This window comes from Hydractinia symbiolongicarpus, chromosome 4 (genome assembly GCF_029227915.1).
Source record: "Hydractinia symbiolongicarpus strain clone_291-10 chromosome 4, HSymV2.1, whole genome shotgun sequence".
NCBI lineage: Eukaryota > Metazoa > Cnidaria > Hydrozoa > Anthoathecata > Hydractiniidae > Hydractinia > Hydractinia symbiolongicarpus.
The window spans coordinates 22,986,275-23,011,284 of NC_079878.1; the positions used below are offsets into that span (position 1 = coordinate 22,986,275).

Here is a 25,010-nt window from a genome sequence, read left to right on the forward strand (position 1 = left end):
TTATAATACCTTTGTTTTATTTCTTAGCATTTAAAAACAGAGTTTGGTGAAAAGGTAACATCAATCGATACACTTTTGCAGGAAGCTCAATACACTGAAATTGGAATTTGTGTAAAGAAGTTAAAGGATGAAATTTATGTTCTGCTTAGTGAAAGAATACAAACTGTCAATTTCCAGAAAGAGAATCTACAACTGATAGAAGAAGACATGAACTTGTTTTCTGTTCTGCTAAAAAAAGCAGCAGACATGCTTCATGTACCTGTTAACATTCCATTAAATTCAAAAATAGATGATATTAATTCTCTTCTGCAAGAATTGTTTTTAGTGAAAGAGAAGCTTGAAGTACATTCAAAAAATTTATACGACTTCCCACAGGAAGTTAAAGAAAAAACTACATATCAAGAAAATATTAACAACACATTAATGACCTACTCTTCAGTGGTGAACCAATTGAGTAACCATATGAGCACGCTTACTGTAAACAAGGAAAAATTACAAAATTTAGAACGTACAGTGAATGAGCAAATAGAATGGATTGGAAAAGCACAAGACGTTTTTTCAATTGATATGATGTCGATAGCTGATGAAGATGAGATGATTGGACAAATGAAAGTGAAGGAAAGCTACCAAAAAGAGTTAGAGCAACGTGAAAGCATTATAGAAAATATTATGAAACAAATCAACACCCTCAAAGATTTCAGTGAGGAAATTTTTTTATCAAAGTTGGCTAATTTAAGACTACTTTGGGGCCAAGTTCGCAAGACTTCAGTGATGCAAGATGAACATTTTGAAAGGGCCATGGATGAAGAAGAAAAATATTACGAGGAGGTGGAAAAATTTGTCAACTGGATGAATTTAACCAGTGAATATTTATTATCTGATCTTTCAAGTCAAACGGATATAGAAGAAATGTATAAAAAACACCACAGTCTTATTGACGCAATTGAGAAAAAGGCCTCAGATTTTGATAATCTTGTTCTTGTTGGAAAATCCATTAGTTGCAATATGTCATCACATGAAAGAAAGAAATCTTTTGAAATGCAACTTAACCAAATTGGAGAAGAGTGGATGCAACTGGTGAAGCATGCTGAAGACAAAGAAATAGTCATAGCTGAAAAATGTGGTTTAGCTCCAAAGAAATTATCCATTGTAAAAACAGCTTATTTTAATTTGCAAGATAACATAGACAGTGCAGTACCACATATGTCAAACAAGGAAGAAGATGTAGCAGTAATATTACCTGTAGTAACAACAACAGTAATGTGCCAGAAGCCAAGCTTTATTGACATATGTAGGGTCAAGTTTAATGAACAAGATGCAATCATGAAAGGTTTTGCATCGGTTTCTCTGAAAGACCAAGTGGATATATTATGCTCTCAAATAGAAGACTTAGAGGCTTTACAGGCAACAGCAGATGATATTTTAAACAGACAGTGTAACAACAATGATGAAAATACTGTTGCTGATGTAGCTGAGCTCAAAGAAACAATTGTAAATAAACATGACACAGTCTTACAGAAAAAAGATGCTCTTTTGTCAACATTAGTAAAAAAGAATAAAATACAAGAGCAATGTGAACAACACCGCAATGAAGTTATAGGTATAGAAGAATACGTTTTTGAGATTGATAACCCTGACACTGAGCACATCATTAAGATACTTTGTCGTAATGAAAACACATTGGATGATTTAAATCATGCCATTATTAAGGTTGCCCAGGAGAAATCTCTCATTGAAGATGAACTTCCACTTGAGGATTACAATGAGTTGACAGAGTGTATTACCGAAATAGAAACAATTTACTATGAACAAAAAAGTAACTTAGAGAATGTCAAATTGATTGTTGCTACTGAAAAACGACTACAAGGAGTTGAAATTTTATTAAAAAATGAAGAACAAGTGGACAATTTAGAAGAGCATTTGAAGATGGTTGAGGAAAAGATAAACAGTTTGGTAAAATTACAAGCCGAATTGGAATTATCCCTGACCAGTTTAGATGAATTAGATGAATCATTTTATCCACATTTAACCAATTCGATAAAAGACAGACTGCTGTTAACACTTCCACTTCTTCAACCACGTATTACTTCTTTGAAAGCCTCTCTGAAAAAGTTTTCTTCTGACTTGTTATTTGTTAAGGAATGTGCACATTCAATTGAAAAATATCTAATCGAACTGTGCACCACAGAGGAATATTTACGTAAAGAATTTGCATTGTCAGATTGTTTACAAACATCAAAAATTGTTTTGCGCACATCATCCAATGCCCTAATAAGTCATCGTGATAAGCTTGGTGAGATAGTTGCGCATGCAAAACAAAATATTGATCGATTACCGACCAAAGAGAAGGAAACATTACAAGGTTGCCTGGAAAGTGGTATAAATGAAACACATAAGTTGGAAGATTCCATCATAGAGAAAGATATGAAAATAACTAATCTTATTACAAAACTAAATGATGTTTTGCAAAATGTCAAGGGTATAAATAATTCAGTGCAAGATATGATTTCCATTTTGCAAGCGAATAATAACAAAACAAAACTAAATGTAGTAGACATCCAAAAAAGCTTTAAAGAAAGTCGTCAACAATTAAAGGAAGCAGAAACTAAATCCAACCACATAATTAACACTTTACCCAGCAATGACAAAGAAAATCTGGTTACAATGCTAAAAGAAGGTGCAAATCTTATGGAAAAACTTAGCTCTCTTTTAGAAGGTCAAGTATGTAAAAGTAAAGTGAATATGGAAGGTTTGGCTACCTTTACGACGACACTTCAGGATTGCATTTATAATACCACTGTGCTTAGTAAGGAGATTAGTAAAATTTCGACAAATTTTATTTCTAAACAAGACATTGATGTTATTAATGTGGCAACTGATAAGTTAGGAGATTTAAAAAAAGTAGCCAATGCCTTGTCTGATATGTTTGACAAGTTTAGCTCTCGGATGGATAATACAGAATATGAAAATCATAGTGTTGAATTAACAAATTTATTAAAAGGACATGCAAACCTTCAAGCTAAGTTAAACAAATTCAGAATACAAGTTGACAAGGAAACAACAGAATCCATACAAAACCCTGAAGACGTCTTTACTACTGTTATTGATAAATTTGTGGAATTTCTAAAGGCTGCAAATAAAGACGTTCTTGCAATACCAATGAGGAATTTGATGCTGGGAGAGCAAGTTAAGGAGGTTAATAAAGTATGTGCTAGTATTGAAGAGAAACGAAAAGTTGTTTTTCCTTATCTTAGAAACCTACAAGAAATTACAGAGAATGAAGTTATTGAATTTGAATTGTTTTGGGAAGCCAATGAAAATGAAGTTATTCAGAAGCAAAAAGAGCTATGTGATTTGTATGTCAGATATTGTGACATTTTACAGATGATTAAGGATTTGCACTCACAGCTTGACAAGTACAATGAACAAATCCAAGACGATGATTCAGATGGTGACCATAACAGTTATTTGTTTGACAAAGATGAAATATCACATCTTCAAGATCTGATGGAAATACTTAAGAAGGAACTTCCTGAACTTGAAGCATCTGAAGTGATTTATGCATATGAGAGGTTTGAAAAAGCGAGGAACACTATTTTGAGGAATCATCAAACACTGGAACAACATAAGAACAGTTTATCTCACCTTGCTATGATTTCGGACAAGGTTTGTGAAGCTGAAAATATTTACATTAAGTCTCTAGTAATTGAAAATTATATTGATAAAGCAAGTTCAGATTTTGAGTACGTTATTTCACAAATGACCGAATGTTGTGAGCAAATGTCAGATTACTTGAGGCAAGTATTTCAACTTGAAAGTCAAAATCCTGGAATGACAAATGAAGTGGTAATGAAGATAGAGTCAACCAAAAGTTTAATTTACACTGTACAAGATAGTCTTGTAGGTCAGTTGAATTTATTTAAAAAAGCTTTAAATTTCGTAGATGAGATTTACAATTTGCAGAAAGAAATTGATGTGAGAATTGAAACATTTGAAGATTATTTACTTAAGTATAGTCATCAGATGACATCTAAAGAAAAGAAAGCTTTATTTACACAAACTGGAATCTTATTTTACGATATCAAAAGGAAAGTGACCAACCTGGTTGAGCTGGAAGAGCAACTACGAGTTTTGTTGGGTAAGAAGGGTGAAGAGTTATCGAGCTATCTGTCAACAACAGAGGCAAGAACGAACAAGATAAATCAAGAAAACATGAACAACTACAACATTTTCACAAAAACAACAAAAATGTATGATGATGTTTTAAGGCACCTTCACTCTGTGAGCTCCTCATTAACAGAAATAGATACTCAGATTAATGAAGATATTCGTCATGATAAGGTACTTATCTTAAAAGATGTTGTTGAAGGGGTGAATACATCTATGCCAGCATGTTACGATTGTACTTTTTTAAGTATAAGTTTGAATAAAGAAGAGTTACGGAATATTAAGAATAAACAAAAACAGAATGAAGAATGTTGTGCCGAACTATTAGTTAAAATCCATAAGGTGATTGAAGAGATGTGTGAAAAAGAAAGTCTTGATGAAAGGTATGGCAGAATTTACACTGGTTTGATGAAGCATAATGTTGTTGTCAATGATCTATATGACCAAGTAATTTCTGCACCAAAATCACTGGAAGATGCAATCATTGAAAATGATGGTTTTTCCACCATGTTGGAAAAACATGAAAATATATTGAAATTGTTATGTGATGACTTTCATCATTTTGATGAAGATTTAGAACCGAAACAGAAATTCAAAATCAGTGAATTAATCAGTACAGTTAAACAATCTCATGCAGAACTCAAAAATGCTATTGATGCTAAAGCTGAAGTTTTGAATCATGTCCAAGATGAGAAATTTGATTTGGAGAAGGTTATAAACAGGACCAATGATAATGTTGCAAAATTGGAATCTGAAATGTCGAGTATCCTAATGTTTCAACAGGCGACTGCAAAGAGGGAACTTTTAAGTTCTCTGTCTGAAGATATTGGTAATTGTTTGACGCAACTGAATTCTTGTAATATTTCAAATATGGAGCATCTTCCACATCATGACAAGACACAATTGGAAACAATGCTTGCCAATTCGAACAATCGTATCAGAGATGTAATTGACTGCATTGAAGAAGAATGTAAACATTGTGAACTTGCTGATGACCAAAAAAAGAAGATATTAGAAGCTTGTGAAAATATAGACACAGATATTTCAACTTTAGCAACAACGTTTTATAGACTTAAACACTTTGAAGGTGCTAGATATGAAGAGATGTTAGAGGGTTTGATCTGTGCTTTAAATGAAACATCTTCAAAAATGCAAAACTTGGAACTTTTACAATGTGATAAACTTCTTGCGGAAGATTTCAAAGAAATCAGTGAAAGAAAGGAAAAATGCAGCAATGAATATAAACAACTAAAAGCTATGATAAATGATTTTAATCAATCTAACAATCTTGTTGGTGACAGTCATAAATGTTCAGTAGATCTTGAACAAAATGCCCAAGAAAACAATGGATTTTTGTCATACCAAATAAATGAAGACGTTTCTACTTTAGGGGAGGAACTTCTAGAAGAATCACCAAATGATGATGATAACGGTGATACTCAGAACTGTCTTCCTGTTATTGAGAATCTCAAAGCTGATCAATATGGTAGCCAAGTGTTACACAATGATAAAGATTTGGCAAAAATATCAACAGATATCAACACTGATAATGAAATATTAGATGAAGCATATGAAAATGTAGATCAAAAAAATGTCCTAGAACTTTTAGCTGTTGGGGAAGATCGGCAAACAAAGGTATTCATTTCAACTGAAGAACCAGTAATGTATGAAGAACCAGAAATTCTGGCAGATAAATGTGAAAGTTCAAATTCAGAAATGTTAACTATTAAGGAAGTTGTACTGTTAAAGAAACCATGTGTGAAAAGATTTGGAAAAACAATACTAACAAATAGAATCATTTCACCTGTAATATGTGAACCTGTTGAAGCTACATCTGTTAAGATGATGCCATTAGGGAACGATATCAATGTGAATATAAAGAAATGTGACAAGCAACCTGTTGTTGAAGATATGAACATCGAGATAATCTTTGAAGATGATCTTCAAAGTCCAGAAATTGTTGATTTAAATGTACAACCCACTGAAGATGTTTACGAATCATTACCTTCCGAAATTAAAACTACTGATTCTGATCAACATAATAGTGTTCTAATTGAAGAACTTAAAAACAAACTTTGTGCATGTGTTCAGGAGTATGCTAACATTGAAAAAGATCTCACGCATTTTGACGAGTTTCCATTGGATGAACAGTTGTGGCAATTTAAAGATATCAAGAAAGATAAACTGCAACTGGATAACATTGTTGCGTCCTGTCAAAACGATCCTTTATGTGAAATGCCAACAGAAAATTTAGTTGAAGCTCTAAAGTACAGTCAAAAGTTGGATTCTCTTATTCCTCAAACTGAAGAGTTTCTACAACAGAAAATCAAAAGAAAGACCTCCTATGTTGCTAAGTTGGAAAATGCCTTTGAACTCATTGCATCTATTGAAGAAAAATACTTTCAACCTGGTGATATGGGACTAGAAGAACGAATTGAATCAGTAAATGTTTTGTTGAAGCAGATAAATTCTGCTGATGATGAGGTTGCTAAAATTCTCGAGGAAGGTGGTATATCTTTTTCTTTGCCATTAATTGATCAGGACCAGCTATCAAGACAATTTACTATGTTTCATGAGAAGTATGTAGACTTTACCAGTACTCTCAAAAGTCAATTAGCCTTTTTAGAGAATAAAATGCAGTTAAAGAAAACATATGAAGTAGATTGCATAGCCCTACAAAATCGCATTGATTTCTTAGTAAAAACAAGTAAATCAGGTGAGGTACCACATAAGCAACTTATCCAGGTAACCAAAAGTTCTCTAGCTGATTTAGAAATAGCAGCTTCCTTGTTTTTAAGTGTAGATCAAGAAAAAGAACGGGTTAAAATAACTGAAGACATTTCAAATATGTACAAAACTTTAGAATGCGTCTGGCAGAAGCATTATGACAGAAAAGGTTACAACATTTCACAAAACAGCCAGGAGATTTCTGAAGAAACTTTAACATTTTCCCAAGAAGCCATGCTCTTAGACATTGCAGAGGAGCCTATTGAAACTTCAAGTCCAATAAGAAAATCACATTCTGCAAGTTTGCTAAGTGATGGACTTTTTAGCAATGACTCTAATACTGAAGAACCTCCAATAAAAGAAGATAAAAACGAGGATGAAGAAACCGCTGATGAAGAAGATTTGAAAGATTCAATTCTTGAAAAGGATCTAATTGAACAAATTCAGAAGAATGTTAGTAGTAATTTGAACAAGGGGGAAACGTTTGAAACACTAACGTTCTCTAAAAAATTGAAGGATAAAGCTGTTTCGGATATTGTGGAAAACTCAGCCATTTATGAAACAGTTGCTCATGATTATCAAAATAAAACGTTAGAAAAAGCTGTTCCCGAAGCCAAAGTAAAAGAAAGTAATGATACTGAAGCTAAAGTAGAAGAACTTAATGTTTCAGGAGCTGAGTTAGTGAAACCAGATGAAATTGAATCTCATGTGGAGACATGTGATGTTACTACGGCTAAGGTGAAAGAAATTGTTATTTCTGAATCTAAGGAAGAAAAAGTTGATAAAGCAGGAGCTAAAATGGATGAAAATATTAAAGTTGAAGCTAAACTGAAAGAAACTGATGTTGCTGAATCTAAGGAAGAAATTCCTGATGCTACAATAAACGAATCCATTGATTCTAACTCTAATAAGGAAAAAACTATTGTTCCAAGAGAAAATGTTGAAAACGCTATTGTTTCTGAAGCTAAGATAGAATCTAAAACAGAAGTTGGTGCAGCTAAAGGTAAGGTAGACGAAGCTGGTGTTGCTAAGCATAGCGTAGAATACGTTGTTTTTACATCTGAAGCAAAAGAAGCTGGTACCATTAATGGTACTGTGGAAGAAACTACTGTTGCAGAATCTAAAGCAGAATACCGTCACGATAGTAGAGCTAAAGAAAAAGAAGCTGAAGTTGATGAAGCAAAAGTAGAAGAAACTGTTTTCCCTGACGCTAAAATAGAAAAAAACGTAGCTGCAAAAGCTGGTGCAGATCCTGTTGTTGCAGAAGCTAAGTTGGATGAAACTGACATAGCTAAAGTTAAAGTTGAGAAACTTAAAATGGATTTAGCTCATGTTCCTAAAGTTATGGTGGAAGAAGTTCTTGTTTCGAAGTCTAATGTGCCTGAAGTTAAGGTAGAAAGTTCCGCCATTTCTGAATCTAAAGATTTAGAAATTCATATTGCTGAAGCTAAAGTACAAGAAGCTGATTTTGCTGAATCTAAATTTGAAGAAATTGTTGTTGCTAGAGGTAAGGTAGAAGAAGCTGTTAAAGTTAGACATCATGGAAATGAGCCTGTAGAGGGGGAAGCCAAAGAGGAAACAGCCCGTGTTGATCAGGTTATAATAGAACAAGATGATGGTAAAGTTGACATAGAAAAAGTTAATCTTGATGAAGCTGAGTTACAAGATGCTTATGTTGCTGAGCCTGAAGCAGAAGAGGATGACAATGTTAAAGCCAACGTGAGAAAAGCTGGTGATGTTAAAGCTAAAACAGAAGCTGATGTTGCATACAGTAAAGCAGGAATGGCAGATGAAGCTGGATCTGATATAGTTGGAACTGTCATTCCTAAAACTAAGATAGAAAAAGCTATTGTCTTTAAAGTTAGTGCAACAGAAGTTGGTGAACCTGAGGCTAAAGTGGAAGAAAATGTTGCACAGGAAACTAATGCAGGTAATTTAAAAGAAATTGTTAATTCTAAATCTAAAACAAAAGAAGTTAGTTCGTCTCATGGTAGGGTTGAAGAGGCTGATGTTGCAGAAACCAAAGGAGAATTGCCTTATTGCAACGAAGTTACTGAATCAAAAGTAGAAGAATCAGTTATTCTAGAAGCTAAAATAGAAAAAGATAGTGCTGGAAATGTGGAAGTACCTAGTGTTGCGGAACTTATGATGGATGGAGCTAAGATGAATAGAGCTAAAGCTGTGGCTCAAGAAAGTGTTTCTGAAGCTAATATTTCTGAAGCAATGGTTGAAGAAACCGCTGTTCCTATATGTCAAGATGTGGATACCAATATTGCTGAGGTGCAAGAATTTGATGTTGCTGAATCTAAAGTGGAAGAAATTGTTGTTCCTGCAGCTAAAAAAGATGGAGCTGGTACTACTGAAGTTGCAGCGACAGAGCTTGTTGTTGCAGAAACTGAAGAAAAAGAACCTTATGATAGGGAGGTTAAAGAAAAAGAAGCTGAATCGAAAGTAGAAGTACTAAAACAAGTTACTAAATCAAAAGTCGAGGAAAATGTTGCTCCTGAAGCTAAAGTTGTTGCTGCAGATGTTAATTTAGAAGAACTTGTTGTTCTGGAATCTATGGTAGATAAAGCTAAAGTAAAAGAAGGCGAAGAGGCTGATGTTGAGGTGGAGCTAGATGTTCCGAAAGCTAAGATCAAGGGTATTGTTGATTCTGAAGCTAATGTATTTAAAGATAATGTAGAATTAATCACCGTTGCTAAGGCTAAGAATGATCACAGCATTAAAAAGAATGTTATAGAGGAAACTAAAACACCAGATAATGGATGTGATGAAATTGATAAAACAGAAACATCGAATGAGTACACTAACACAGTTGAAGACACCAGAGATACTATAATAAGTTTATTGGAAGGTGCTGTATCAACCCTTAACGAGTTCGAAAAATTAGAAGATAGCTGGAAGGAATATGACAGTATTGACAGTATTATGGATGCTCTTGCAAAACTTGAAGTGAACAGAGCACATAAAGATTTAATGACATGTGAATTACTTGTGCTTTCTCTTCAAGACCAGTTATCTGTTGAAGAAAGACACGAGTTACGCGATGAAATTTATTCACTACAGAACTGCTTAAATGATGCTGGTGAGGACATCAACAGGCGTAGTTTTGATTTTCAGAAGCTGAAGATTCTTTTGGCAGATTATGAAGAGGAATTAAGCAAGTTAGCACAACAGTTGACTTTATTTAGGGAAAGTAACGTGGCACAAACCATGAAAGCGTCCTTATACGATATAAAAAGGCAGTTAAATTGTGATAAAAGTAAATTGAATTTATATGGACAGGATTTAGCTAGATTAAAAAGTAATAGGGATGCAATTGGTGAAGATCTTCCAACATGTCTTAATGAGGAGTTTAAAGAAATGGAAATCGAACTTAATGAAGAACTAAACGGGGTTATTGGTCAGCTAGAAAAGGAAGAAATATACGTAGATTCGCTAAATAAGAGCAAGAAATCAATTTCTCATCTCATTGCAAAGTTCACAGCTTCCATTGAAAATATACAAGACCGGTTGCAAGAAGTCAAACCAGAAAATAAGATAAATGTTGAAGATGAAGTGAAGAAGTTAATGCAAGAATATCACAAGTTGGCAGAAGCTTGGAAAATTAAAAAGCCTGAGATAAAAACTGCAGCAATGACGCTTCCTCAAGAGGATGTTATTGAGTTAAAGGAATCTAAAGATCAATTTGAGTTATTACTAAAAAATATTGTAGAAGACTTTAAAGAATATTCAACACATCACAATTTCTCTGGTGAAATTAATCAAAAATTAGACAACTGGTTTGAAGAATTTAACAATATTAAACATCGAGCAACAGAAAGTGAAATGAAGAAATTGGTTGATCAGATTTCATGCAATGAAGACTTGCTTGTTAAAATTGAACAAGCAGTTATTGCATTAGGTAACATCTTTAGGAAACTGGGATCTATTGAAGAACTTTCCAGTGCAGGTAGTGAGGATTTTAAAGATGCAAAGAAAGAAAAATTACGCATAGAAGCATTTCAAGAAAATGTTAAAGAGTTGTGGATTTATCTAAGGGAGAGAATGAATCATTTGAAAGAGTTAAAAAATCTTTTAGATAATTCAAAATCTTTGTTATTGCAATTGGATGGAAAGGTTGATGCCTTGTCAGAAAGCTGTCAAGGTTTGCAAAGTAATGTGGACTTTGATTCTGAGATATCCACATTGTCAGATGAATATGCCATTTTAATTACTAATTACGGTGGTATAAAGCATGAACTACCTGCCCAGGATTGTGAAGAAATGGAAAAATTGCTGGAAGTTACTGCATCAAAGATAAACACAATGAAAACAGAGGATCCAATACAAACGGATGATAGCTTCACCTTAAAACTTAAAGGGGTTGAAACATACTTGGAAAACGCCATACCTCCCACACTGAAAGATGGTGAATCAATTGAAATTACGAAATGTGGATTGCAGCAGCAAAACATTGATCTACAACATCTTAGCGATGAAGTAACTTATTTCATAGATGAAAATGACAATACTATTGATCAATATGCACAAGATATCATAAATAAGCTACATGTTACTCAAGCTGTTGTAAAAACATCTTTAAAAGACCTTGAAATATTACAAAGCAGCTTTTTGTTTGTAAAAAATGATATAGAAGACCTACAGTTCAATGTGAGCAAAATTTTACAATCAAAGGGTGAGATTAATTCTATGCAAGAAGCTGAAAACTACCTTGCTACATGCAGAGAGAATATTAAACAATTTAAAAAGAAATTTGATACTAAAAAAATACAGGTAGCAGATCTTGTAAATAGGCTGCCTACAACAGACTCACATACATTAAATGCAGTGGCAAATACTTGTGCAGATACTCTGGAGAACTGCGAAAAAATTTTGAATAATGAGGAAAATAAGTATGATTTGTTATCAAAAGAGTTGAGTATGTTTCATACAAATCAAAATTACATTAAAAGTTGGTTGCGCATTTGCCAAAAGGCAGTAGTTAGTAAAAATCAAAACGTACCTTTAATAGAAAATTGGTTGGATGAAAGTAACGCATTGGAAAGTGATTTTATTGAACAAAAAGTCTATATTGGACAATTAAAAAGTTTGTATAGCAAAATGGAATCTAGCTTACCATATGAAGAGAAAACTAACGCAAATGAGATTTGCATGCAGCTAGATGAAAATTATACTGACATACTTCATATGTTTAAGACCGTCAAAGAAGAATTGTTAAAAAGACTTGCTTTAAGAGATGAATATATCTCAATGCTAGAAATTTCCTTCAGATGTGTTGATGAACTGCAGAAGGAAGTGAGCAGCAATTTTGATCCAATTGATAAACATTTTGATACCTTTCTTAAATTAGAATTGGATTTCGAGAAACTTACAGAAAGTTTAGAGGAGTTACACAGTGGTATTCCACCTGTTGAATGGAGCACTTACTCAGTAAAAATGCAAGAAAAAATACGTGTTTTGCAAGACATAAAGGAAACTTTAAAACAAAACTCTTTAAGTATAGAAAGCCAAAATAAGAAGAAACAGAATATAGACCTCTCACTTGCTGCCACGTTAAGTCAACTCAAAGAAAGAATGAAATTTATAGAGGACATACTGAATGGCACAGAAATTCCTGATAGTCTATCACCTCTTCTCATTGAGTTAAATCATGAGATTGTTCAGTGGGATGTGAATTTACTGAAGATCAAGAATGATGTTGCCAAACCAGACCAGCTTTCTCTAGCAAGGGAATGTGAAGATCTGATAAAACAACAGAAATGTGCAATTGATGAAATAGCAACAAAAGTTAAGAGAGCTGAAAACTTTGATATGGACATAAAAAATTTAAAGAATGTTTACAATGTATTGGCTGATTCGATGAACAGTAATGATGTTATATGTGATACTCAAAGAAAATTAAGAAAGCTGTTGCACCAGATTGAGATTGTTGAATCAAATGCTGATGCTGCCGCTATGTTTAAAAGAGATAAAGATAGAATGTTGAACATTTTACTGGACTTAAGTGAAAGTGCAAAGATGCTTGATACGAGCTTACAAAACATGATGCAAGCTAATAAAAGTTCTACGCTGAATGAAATTGTAATAATTGAAGATCAACTTTCCTTAATAGAGGCTGAAATAAGTGAACTATTCACCCATTTAGAAAAAGACATAAATATTTGTGAAAACATTAATGGAGAATTAAATTTAATTGAAGAAGCTGCAAAGGACTTCAAAGAAATTAAAAATAGAGCAATTGAAGTGATTAATAATTCATATAAAATACTCGCTGTTAACGATTCAGATGAACATAATGTGTATGATAGCCTTGAGGTGAATGTAACATCTGTTCAAGAACGAATAACTGAATGTGAAGTACATTTGCTGAAAATGTTAGATGAAAAAATGAAAACCTCGCAGCACATAGATGAAATTACAATGGATATAGAAGAAATGTACATTAACCTGCATGAAATCGAGGAGAAGTTTGTAGATTGTTTCAGTGCTCAATCTCTACATGATATTTTACAAAACGTTACCAACATTTTTGCAGAAATTAAAAAACTATCTGAAAGAACACAATGTGTTTTGAATGAAATGAAGATGTTGAAAGAAAACTTAACAGAGCACCAACAAAAATCTATAGAACATGACTTAGCTTTGTTGCCTGTCAAAGTAGAAGAATATCTAAATAATTATGGCTTGAAGAAAGAAACGTTGAGTTCCTTGGAAGATTCCATTAAAAGTTTCAACGAAAGAGATATCAGCGACGTTTCTTTAGAAATTAAGCAACTAGAAACGAATCTTCCATTAACGCCATATGATATTGCAGAGTTAAAGTTTGTTAAAAAACAGTTAAGTCATAACTTGGGTTTAATTGGGAAATACACACGCACTTTGAGCAGCCTTTTGGATGTATTCAATCCTATCGAAAAAGACAAATTATTAGCTGTTACAGATATGAAAAATTTATACCAACAGATTAACGAATCGCAACGTTACATAGAAAACTTAATAGGAACATTAGATTCTTATGAGGAAGAATTGAGTAAAAATGAGGATCCTGTTATACAACTGGAGAAGGAGCTACATGAAGCGTGTGAACTTTTAAAGAGAAAGCAAGATGAATCATTAGTAGAAAGTAATAATAATGTAATATGTGAGGCAGTTGTCGATTTTCAACAGCATAACCCTGTTTCAACTGAACCCAGACTTGAAGATCTATCAGTAGCTAAAAACGCAATCAACACAAATAAAGATAAAGAAACATGTGTAGAACTTGAAGAAGAAATAAAAGATGTTCCTAATAAAACTGATGGTAAAATACATGAAAAGCCATATGATGTCATTAATCTGAGCAACCTACTTAATCAACCAGTTAAAATTACTGACATTTCTCCAGTTATTGAAGAAGTTAAGAAACAATATAATTCTCCACTTCAACATCCAAGAAGTCAGCTACATGGAGACCTTGCTGACCAAATGGAAATAGCGACTACTGATGGAGATTCATTGCCATCCAATAGCATTTCTAGCCCAAATGAAAGTACGAAGACCACAGATTATCCACATAATTCCTTTGCAGATGAAATTTCTGTAAATAGCCAATTTTCTTTTGGCGAGCCTCTTGAAGAGGTGCCTTCAGAGGAAGTACCACCTGATCAAGTTGTTAGTTTCAGTTTAAAATGGTTTAAAGATGAGGAAGGGATGGCAAATGAAAACACGTCTTTCTTACAATATGAACATATAAATGATAGCACAATTAAATCTAATGATAATCCTCTTTACTTGCATTCTATTACACCAGACCTTATTAGACGCCAGTCATATTCACCTCTCGAGCTAGTAGAGGAGGGGGAGAAGACTACTCAGAAAAAGACAGAAACTTCTAATGCCAAATGTGTTATTGATCTTGATTACACAGATTCTTTTGAAGATAGTTTATCATCTAGTAAAAGTTCTGTAAGCTTTTATGAAAATGAACAGTCGTGGCAGCCGGTCAATGTTTCTGACATTAACGAGGTAAATAATGAGATGCCAGATCCCTTAAGTAAAGAGTACATTGATTCATGCCAAGGTGAAAAAGATGAAGTTGTAGCAGGATCTGAAATATTGAAAGATGCCATTAGCGTTCATGCAGGAGAAAAACATAGCAGTACCATCTTATATGATCAAAAACAGTTTGTTGACCTTGACTACACGGATTCATTTGAGACTAGTTCTCCATCCACTGCAAGATCAATGAGTTTTGACGAATTGGACGAACCATTTACTCTTTCAGTTACTCTAGAACATGAACAGGACTCGACCAGTGCTGCTTTGGAGCAGTTAAAACTGCTTGGGGATATTATACAGACTACATCAGAACCTAATACATTTGAAACAACACAGGTATCTCAAGGTAAAGAATTACATTCAACTCAACCTAACGAATTTGAAAGAAGTGATTTATCTAATACGGCTTCGTTAAAAGGATTGTATAGGCCAGTAATAATGTTAGAAGATCTTTTTTGTGTACCTCTCATTGAAGAAAAAATACCTGGCAGTAAAACAGAAACTTGCCAGAAGAGAAACAGTGGATTTAATTCAATATTAAATGAAGTTACATCCCCGGAAATGACGGTCGCAGGTAGTAATCATTCAAACTCACTCAATTTGGAAAAAAATTCTAGCGAAATATATTTTGGACACGATGTTGTTGATGAAGTGTTGTTGGAATATAAAATTCTAGAAAAGGACGTTAAACTAATTGACTTAGATACGCTTGAAAGTAATCCTATTACGGATGAGGAAATTGGGAAGAATATAAAGCCTATGGAAGATGATAATAATGATGATGCTAATTCATTTAAAGACAGGAAGATGAGCTCTAACGAAGAAGAAGAAGAAGAAAAAGAAGAAGAAGAAGCGTCTACTTTGTTTTTGTCATCTGACAAAACTATTTTGCATATTTTGGAAAATGAAGCACAGCAAATAAGATTACCAGAAACTGATTTGGCGTTGATTGATCTTGAACTTTTTGATGTTGCAGGTAAAAGGGATCCTGTTCCAGCCACTAATTATAAAGAGAAGAACGTTCAGTTGGAAAATGCTGATGTAAATCTAACAAAGTTTGATATAAAAGGAAAACTGAAGTTTGATGAAGGAAATATGGAACATTTAAGTAACGAACTGATTGTTGAAGAGTTAAGCGTTGACGTTCATCTTGATGATGAATGTGGAAAACAAAAAGATGATTCTGGAACTGACTTTACCAAAACACAAGAGCTGGAGTTTAAAGGTGCAATCAGTTCAGAGTCAATAACACAAATACCAAGCAAGATATCCATTAGAGAAGAGGAGGACTCAAGTGATAGCCTTAACATTAGTACTGCTTCAGATATTCAGTATGAATTAGATAAATCCGACGCAGAAGAAAAATTGCAAGAGATTGAAAACCTTATGGGCACTTTCTTTGAAAAGATTGATGCAATGAAAGTTCAGGTGGATACCCCCTCCGAAGAGAAGGTAACATTACATTTTTATTATCAGTTGTTATAATTGTTTTGCATATTAATTAAATCATTGCAGCTGATCAAATTATTCAAACATGAAATTTTAGTAATTGGCAGAATGCAATAAATTTTATATATTTCTCATAAACGTTCTTGCTAAACTTACAACTGCAAAATGTTACATAGATGCGTTGTAGTATTTTTAAACCTTGTGTCCACTGCATGTGCTGTATATATCATGTTCCTTTCTTTTTAGATACTAGAACCATATGTCAGCAGCAGTAACCAAGACAATCAAGTTGTTGACACTGCAGTCACAAAAAAGAAAGATTCTGAATACATTGAACTGATGAAGCTGAAGGAAGAATTTAGACAGGCTAAAATTTCCCTTGATAGTTTACATTTTAAGAATGAAGAACTGATCAAAGATGAAACAGAGCTGAAGCAGTCTATAGAACAAGGGAGTATTGCTTTGGATAGCATTCGTGAAGCAATGACGTTGACAGAACAAAACAGATGTGCTAGTATTGGACAGTTGGAAGATAACATCACAAACCTTAAGGTATTCTTCTTGCTAACTTTTGATTGAATTTTTTATAATATTGTCACAATGCTTACTTAAGAAAGACGATGTATTTTATGGTAATGAACAATGGAGCAATGTCAAAAGTTTGTATAAAAAAACATGTAACATTTTCTACATTATATGCTATTATTACCTTACTGTTACAAAAAATAGACTAGTATAAAAATGCGATGATTTAATTGGTTTCCGCTCCATTAATAACGTGCTAACTGATTTAAGCCATTATTGGAAAAGTACCATAAAACGAACACGAATAAATAATAGGTTTTCATAGCACAAAAGAAAATAGAAAAGTCGCTCACCAAAAACCAACCATAAACAAGTTTTTTGTACTTTTAGAATCGAATAAACTTGTTTCCTAAAAATACCACTATCCAACATGTGCTTTTTCTTCCTTAGTCGCTTGGAAATAACAATTTTAAAAAACGGTAAATCTACCGTTAAATAACGGTAAATAGTCGGTAAATCCGTGTAAAAATCCACGTGTTCGCCCGTCCTTTTTATACCGCCCTCAGCGCGTCTGGCATATCAGTACTAATCTCGTAAGCTCGGTCTGTACTTTTAACCTCCGGCGTTGTATTTCACAGTACAACATTAAAACTGATCATTATCCACTTAATAATTCTTTAATTCTAAGTGCTATATTGTTTTAATTTTTGCCCAATTGCAATCTCTATGTGTTGTCTTTTTTTAATTAACAGAATGTTCTAATTTTAATCTTTCATTTTACAACATGCTTTTATTTTAGACAAAGCACGAAAAGCTTTTAAAACTACAATCATCTCTTCATCAACACCCGTCAATGTGTTTTGACCAATATTCTCAAATAATTGAAGATCTCAACAACGATATAACAGCAATCTTGCAACAAGCAAATACACACGAATTCTACTCAGTAAACAAACAGCACGAGTCTTATGGTAAAATAAATGAAATAACAACAACGTTGGAGGAGATGAAACAGAAAGTTAACAGTAAAGATATGAAGAATTGCTCATCTGTGAATATTCAAAGTGATTTGATTAATTTCAAGCAAGATCTGGTTGCTTTGCAGGTAAGCTTTGTCCTACCATCCCTTATTATTAACTACCTACGGCGTTACTGTATCATGTTTTCATGACTTATATTCAACCAAAAACTGAGTAAGATCAAGCGTCGGATTCTTCTTCTCCTTGTATAGATTCTTAAGTTCTTTTAATACTTAGATATTTTTATTAGTATTAATTTGTTTCAGGATATGAAAGATAAATTACGATTTGTAAAAGCTGAATCAATGGATATCTTATCTGGTGATGCTGACGGCAAGTTCAGGCAGGAAGTGCGTGAAGTTGAAGATGATGTGGAAAATATGATACGCACAGTGCAAGAACATGTCGCTGCATTAGCTACAAAAAAAGATATAGGAGATGCGGAATCCCAACAAGAATTATCTAATGTTAACACATCTGATAAGAATAGCGAAATAGATGAATCCTCGTTTCAACCAGCCAGTATTGAAAGTTCTCGCAACGTCAATGCAAATGATTCTTCATTGTTTGATCCTGATTTTAACTGCGGAAAAGTGTTAGAATTTGAGCCGGTACTGCATTCTGGGGACCAGGTTGTTCAACAAAATGAACAGGAATCATTGAAAGTAAAAACTGAACAAACAAGTAATGAAGATGAAAAAGATCATGAAAAAGTTTTTCCTATAGAAATAGTTAAAGAAGAACCAATTGTTGCATCTTCTCAAACGTCTTCCAAACACATAGAACAGAATTTTCATGCAACCATAGAGGAAATGGATCATATTTATCAATCAGTTTGTGTTATTGATAGTAGCGTTATCGGTGATGAAGATATAAATGCTAAATTACAACAGCTTAAAGTAAGAATATATATATATATATTTTTTTTAATTACTAAACTAATTTTCTATTAGAAAAAATGTTAAGCGTAACTTCCACTTTTTCTTAAACAAAATAAATTACACATCCTTAATTCTTTAAACTAAGTAGATTCAATACTTTTCCAAAGAACAAGAAGTGTTACACAAGTTCGAAAGAACTCTGTTAGTTTGAGTTTCAGCAAATTTCTTTTGGATCAAGAAGCAGTGTTTCGTTGAGACCCTTACTGACTAAGACGTAACACGAGATAAATTAATGGATCAAATTTTTAGGATGTAAAGAAATTTTAATTCGTTAAAATTCTAATTAATAATGTATAAATTTGAATTTAACCTTAATACGGCTAGATATTTACTGCAGTAAGACATTGTTTAAGAATTTGGAACACAAAAGCAAATTTTAAAATTAAGATGACTCTCAGTTGAATATTACTTAAAATACAAACAACATTAAATCTAATAATTGAGTTCTGTTCAATCTAGTATTCTTGAGATTTAGTTTATATTTTGGATTTCTTTAAAGAGGTTGTGCCATCCTAACAGCTTTTGTTGTATTCTCAGATTTCTTTTAAAGTTAAATGTTCCCTTGTGAATTGTACCAAATTTGTGAAAAAATTAATCCCTGCGGTACAAATTTCAAATGTTTTAGCTAATGTGACACCACTAACCTACGAAGATTGAAATAAAATACTTATAATTTATTCGCTATTTATTTATTTTAGAATCTAGAATCACAATTATTATTCATGCATCAAACTCTGCATGACAAGAAAACCAAGTTTCACAACAACTATAATAAACAACTTCAAAAGGTGAAGAGCGTACTGAATGAGAAAAAGCAAAGACTTTTGCAAGCTCAGAATGAGTTTCATACGTTTGTTCAAGTAAAAGCGCATTTCAATGAGCTGATTGAAGATTTTGTTGACGTTGTAAAGAATAAGGACAAGTTGAAGGAGCTGATTGAGGTAAGTATTTATCTTATCACAAGTAAAAACGCTCCGCTTTCATGGTAGTCTATTATATTATTTTCATTATTGTGAAGCTTGCCTTTATATACATATAGCTAGCCACACTTTCAATTTTTCTGAAGAACAGAACGGTCCATTGGCATTTTTTCTAGTATCTTTTAATATGTAGGAAATCAAAGTGTAATTTCTTGACTTCTTTGAACAAAACGGCTTCATTTTACGTAGAATATTCCCTTGGTCTTTCGTAAAAAAAGTTTCAATTAATTTTTAACATTTACATTTTTTTAATATTAAACAATGGTAAAAATGAGTTAGTTTGAAGGTTTTACGGTTTAACATACTGTTCTTATTTTAGGTGAAAGACAGAATAATAACAGCCATTGAAACCATTGATACGCAACAAGCAATATTAATGGAGCACTTGCAACAGGACGGACATCAGGCTATACTCGACCAACTAGATAAAGTACAGGACACTTATCTAGACGTTTTTGATCGTTTTTCAGAAAGAATCACAGAGACTGTAGCAAGCTGTTTGACTGGCACAACCCTTGCAGAAATAACTTACAAAGAGTTGCAGAAAGCTTTTAAAGTTTATCAAAATCTTAAAACCGTTGAGGAGAAAGATTTAGATTCTATAAAGGTAAATTTTAGGTTATATGTATAAACGTTACGTACGAGGTATTTTAATGTCATATGTTACTATGTTCTGTTTGGTGATGTTTGCATATGAACAGTTTGTTTACTTCATATATGTGCTTTGTTGTTATTTAAGGAATTAAAAGATGTGATTGAACAGTACACTTTGGATGCAGAGAAAAGTTATACGACAGCAGAAGCTTTAAGTGATTATGTTAGCAATGATGAAGTTACTTCAAAAGCTTGTCATGTGTGGAGTTTGTATAAAAAGTTGAAGAGAGATTTAGAAAATGTGGAGGAGAATTTGTTACTGACTAAAGAAGCGTTTATCAAGGCCGTGCAGAAACTTGATAGTGATGTACAAGAATTGTATAATCTAGAATCTATTGGGAAGGTGTGATTTTAAAATCTTCGAGTAAAACGTTTTGTGTAGGTCGCAGAAAGTGTCTGGGCGCTGTTTTTTAGTTAAAATAATTTTTACGCTGTGGCGTACTTATTCAACTATTTAGAATTGATTTCTTTTCTTTCCAAACATATTTTTTGAACAGAAATAAAAATACAAAACGGAAAGGCTTTTTAGGAATTAAGCTTTGTGATATATGCTTTATAGTTTAGAAGATTTTTGTATTATTCAGTTCCATTTTAAAAGGATTCATATTTCTACCCCAAAGACTTTCAAAAACTCACTGTTTTTTAATGTTTGTTACTCTTAGTGGTGGTACTATGAGATTCTCCTAGATCAGTCGTGTATTGGTTAAAAAAATGATAAGACGCTACAATAGATATATGTAATAACTATTTTTCTCTCTTTATAGCTAACTTCTGGTGATATTGAGCAAAGACAACAACGCTTGGACCATCTTGTTGGAGTTAGTTCCTACCACACATTACCTGATCATGTACAGAAAACAATTTTTGTCAACAGACTTAATCTAGATAATTTTGCTATGAAAGTTTTTAAACGTAACTTTATTCCAGAAAGTATAGAGAAAAACAACGTTGACGATGAAGAAATAACAGAGAGCCCGTTGTTATCTGAATCCGAGGATGTCCTCTTTCCGTCTACACATGTGCAGCAGACCACCTTGTCTGTGTTGCGTCCATTAGCACTAGATGCTATCGAGAAGGTTTTGAAGTTTTCACCTACAACGACAATACCTTCAGAACAGAGAATCAATATTGATGAAAGTAACGAGCAGAAAGAACTTGTGGCTGAAGATAATATCAGGGAATTTAAACTGAAACCAGTTGAATGTGACCTTGCAATAATAGATTTAGAAGAGTTTACTTTAGATGAATCAGAAGCATCAACTTCTTTAAAACCAGATGGAAAGGAGAGTTTCCCCATTGAAGTAAATCAAACCTCTGCTGTTTTGGCACCTGTAGAACACGCTATTATAGAGTCTAAAGTAGAAATTAAAAAGCCTACGCCTTTACTTAAAGCCTTAAGTTTGTCTAGGGAGTTGTTAAACACAGAAAATAACGAATCAGAAGGTCGTGTGTCATCTGTCGCATCTATCATTTCGGAATCAAGTGGAGTGTATTCGGCAGATGCAGAAGATAAGAGCTATCATAAATTAAATCTTCGGGGTGATATTCACCAAGGAAATGTTATTCCATTTGAACGGGATGACGAGGAGCAGTCAAACAGCACCCTTGTTGACGATATTCACAATCAAGGTGTGAAAAACAGTGACAGTGATGCTACAGCGCAGTTTCCAACCAATGATAACACCAGACCTGAAGCACAAAACCCATACAATTCACCCAACCTTAGTCGTAGACAGTTCGTCGAAAACTGGGCTGCTTCAATCCATAATAATACACACACTGGCCACTTAGATATAGATGATGACTGTGTTTCACACCTGGCCGCTAAGACAATAGTGGAAGCACATGGTGAAAATCAGCAAAAACAGCTTTATGTCAACCAGATTAAGCCCAGCGTTCCAATAGACAAAAATATTCCAAAACAAGAACAAGTCATGGCAGCATCTGATAATGAGATTTCGAAGTGGATGTCTGCAATCGTCAGTGGCGATGAAAGGTATGTTGTGAATACTCCTGATGACGAAGAAATTATTTTACCACTTTCCAGATCTGGTGATGTTATTTTGATATCTAACTTGTCTGCATCTAAAGTGGACGTAACAGATGGTGATACTTCTAATGAACAGAAAGACGACGATGTTATTGCGTCTGATTGGGCTTCGGTTGATATTAAAGATGTGTCCCGAGCACGCGTATTGAATGTGGAGCTGATACCAGCTGAATTGATTGATTCCACTTTCTCAGATGACGTCCTAGCAAATGATCCGTTGCACAATTTCGCAGAAAAGATACCTTTAAAAATAGAGCAGGTTGACGGAGATTCGACTGTGCAACGTCTTGCCCTTGAAACTTTGAAAGTAACGATATCACCTATTGTATTTGACAATCCCGATTACAGTAATAAATCAAGAGTAACTGAGTGTGAGTACATTGAAACAAGACTGTCTACATCTTCTCTTGAACTTGATATATCACTATCTAACCTTGAAGAATTAAACAGTGACGAAACAGTCGCCTTAACCGATCAAGCTTCTGTTGAAGAGGTAAAAATAAATTCTAAGCTTCCAACAGAAATAGACAAGGAGCAGTATCCAACTCAGGTTAATTTAAATAAAACTGAAGTTCGACAACCTACCGATCTAAATGAGATGACGCAGGATAATAACAAGAGCGTAGAAAAACAAGAGAATGCCTTCCAACAACATGAAGCAGAAACACTACAACAAAACTTTGATACTTCTTCAAATTCATTTGATATAAGTGTGGCAAAAAGAGATCTACTTGATGGTGACTATCCAAAACTTCTAAATGCTGAGAGCGACTGCCTGTTAAAAACTACAAAAGACTATGTGACAGAAACCGTGTCATCGCCAGGATATAAGCTGGTTGATAATTTCCCTTTATTACGCACTCCGGAATCCTCGATGGAAAATAGTGTATCTGGATCCGAAAGACCTAGTTTATTTTCTGAATTAACTGTAGCAGAAGATCAAAGAGTCAAGGATATTGCATTTAAAGAAACAGCAGACAAGTTGTATGCTGCACTCCTGCCAAACCAATCTTCGTCGCATAAAGTCTGTGAAGAAGGACTTATTAATTCTTCTTCTATGAATACCTCTGAATTGAATTTTGAAAGTAATGCTTTAGCAAGTTATGCTGTACTGCCTCGTTCATCGACACCTGTTGTTGCGAAACGGGTTGAAAATCCAGAAAAGGTAACGTTTTCTCACGATTTAACAAAAATTGATTTTTCATCACAAAAAGAGCCTAATGAGGAGCCAAAGAAGAAGAACGATGCTTCAACGGTGGAGATTGATCAATGTTTGCTTCAGAGAGACTCGACAACATCATACAGCGACTACGTTCTCGTTAAACCAGATTTATCTCAAGAACCTTCAGCACAACAACAGCAGCATGTTGATGACAGTACGTTGACATCTGTGACAAAAACACAGCAGGGATTGATAAATGCTTTAGAAGTCGATATTGATTCTACAGGAAATGACATGAGAAGTCCTATGTCTGGGAAACTGGACGAAACATTGTCTACGCAAGCATCTCCAAGTGAGAGTTATCACCATTCTATGAATATAGGATTGGAGCAGTTTATGGATAAAATTCAAGGTTGTATGGAGTCCATGGTAGAAATCACTGAATTGGTTAGACAAGACAATCAGAAGGAAACCGTTCACGATACAAAGCTTTTTGACAAGATGGTATGTTTCTCTTGTGTGTAAAAAACCTTCCCTAAGATGCGTGATTATCCATATTAATGACGCGTTGCATATTTATGACGTATTAAATAATTACTTGTAATTTTAAATGTTTGAATTTGCATATTAATTTGATTCGACACCTTCCATGGAAGAAAATAAAGATGTAGTTCTTTTTTTAGTCTTTGTGCGTATTTTTTACTTCTTTATAGGGCCTTCTCTCCCAACTTGGCTCACAACAATCGCAAATCGACTCCCTTAATATGCTGGGTCAGCAAATACAAGAGGATGCAAACGATGAGATCACATCGAAAGTTCAAGAAAAACTTCGTATTATGAACACCAACTGGGACTATCTTCAACAAAAAGCACTTGGTGAAACCACACCAGCTTGGGATTCTTCTCTTATCATTGATATGAACGAACGAACAATCTCACCTGTTTTTTCACCAGTAAGACCACGCAGTCCAGACAGTGACGAGGAACAGATGACGTTGAGAAACTCTCAGCAACAATCCCATCTTAAGTATCAGATATTGTTTTCAGACTTGTTTGATTGGCTGTCGTCATGTGATACCAGTTTGTCACGACCAATCCCGTCTTGCATTAGTTTGGATATCATCAAAACAAGATTGTTTGCTACAGAGGTATATTGACATGTAGATATCTGAGGAATTTGCTTTAGTGATCCTTCCGTTTTTTATTATATAACTTGTTCGTACTAATTTTTCCGCATTTTTGCGAAATTGTCGCAAATTTTTTGCCCGAAAATTACTACACGCAAAAATCTAC

General features: G+C 33.8%; 1 protein-coding gene across 3 annotated transcripts in view; it reads left to right on the top strand.

Annotated features, from left to right (window-relative positions):
- Positions 1 to 25,010, top strand: part of LOC130641897 (nesprin-1-like) — a 65,478-nt gene that overhangs the window by 32,173 nt on the left and 8,295 nt on the right. For all 3 annotated transcript variants that reach the window (XM_057448910.1, XM_057448911.1, XM_057448912.1), the window contains 9 exons: positions 28 to 16,389; positions 16,633 to 16,938; positions 17,711 to 18,016; positions 18,197 to 18,829; positions 19,570 to 19,812; positions 20,171 to 20,458; positions 20,591 to 20,848; positions 21,270 to 24,221; positions 24,431 to 24,865. In XM_057448910.1, the coding sequence (XP_057304893.1) occupies positions 28 to 16,389; positions 16,633 to 16,938; positions 17,711 to 18,016; positions 18,197 to 18,829; positions 19,570 to 19,812; positions 20,171 to 20,458; positions 20,591 to 20,848; positions 21,270 to 24,221; positions 24,431 to 24,865 (21,783 nt within the window). The remainder of the gene's footprint in view (positions 1 to 27; positions 16,390 to 16,632; positions 16,939 to 17,710; positions 18,017 to 18,196; positions 18,830 to 19,569; positions 19,813 to 20,170; positions 20,459 to 20,590; positions 20,849 to 21,269; positions 24,222 to 24,430; positions 24,866 to 25,010) is intronic.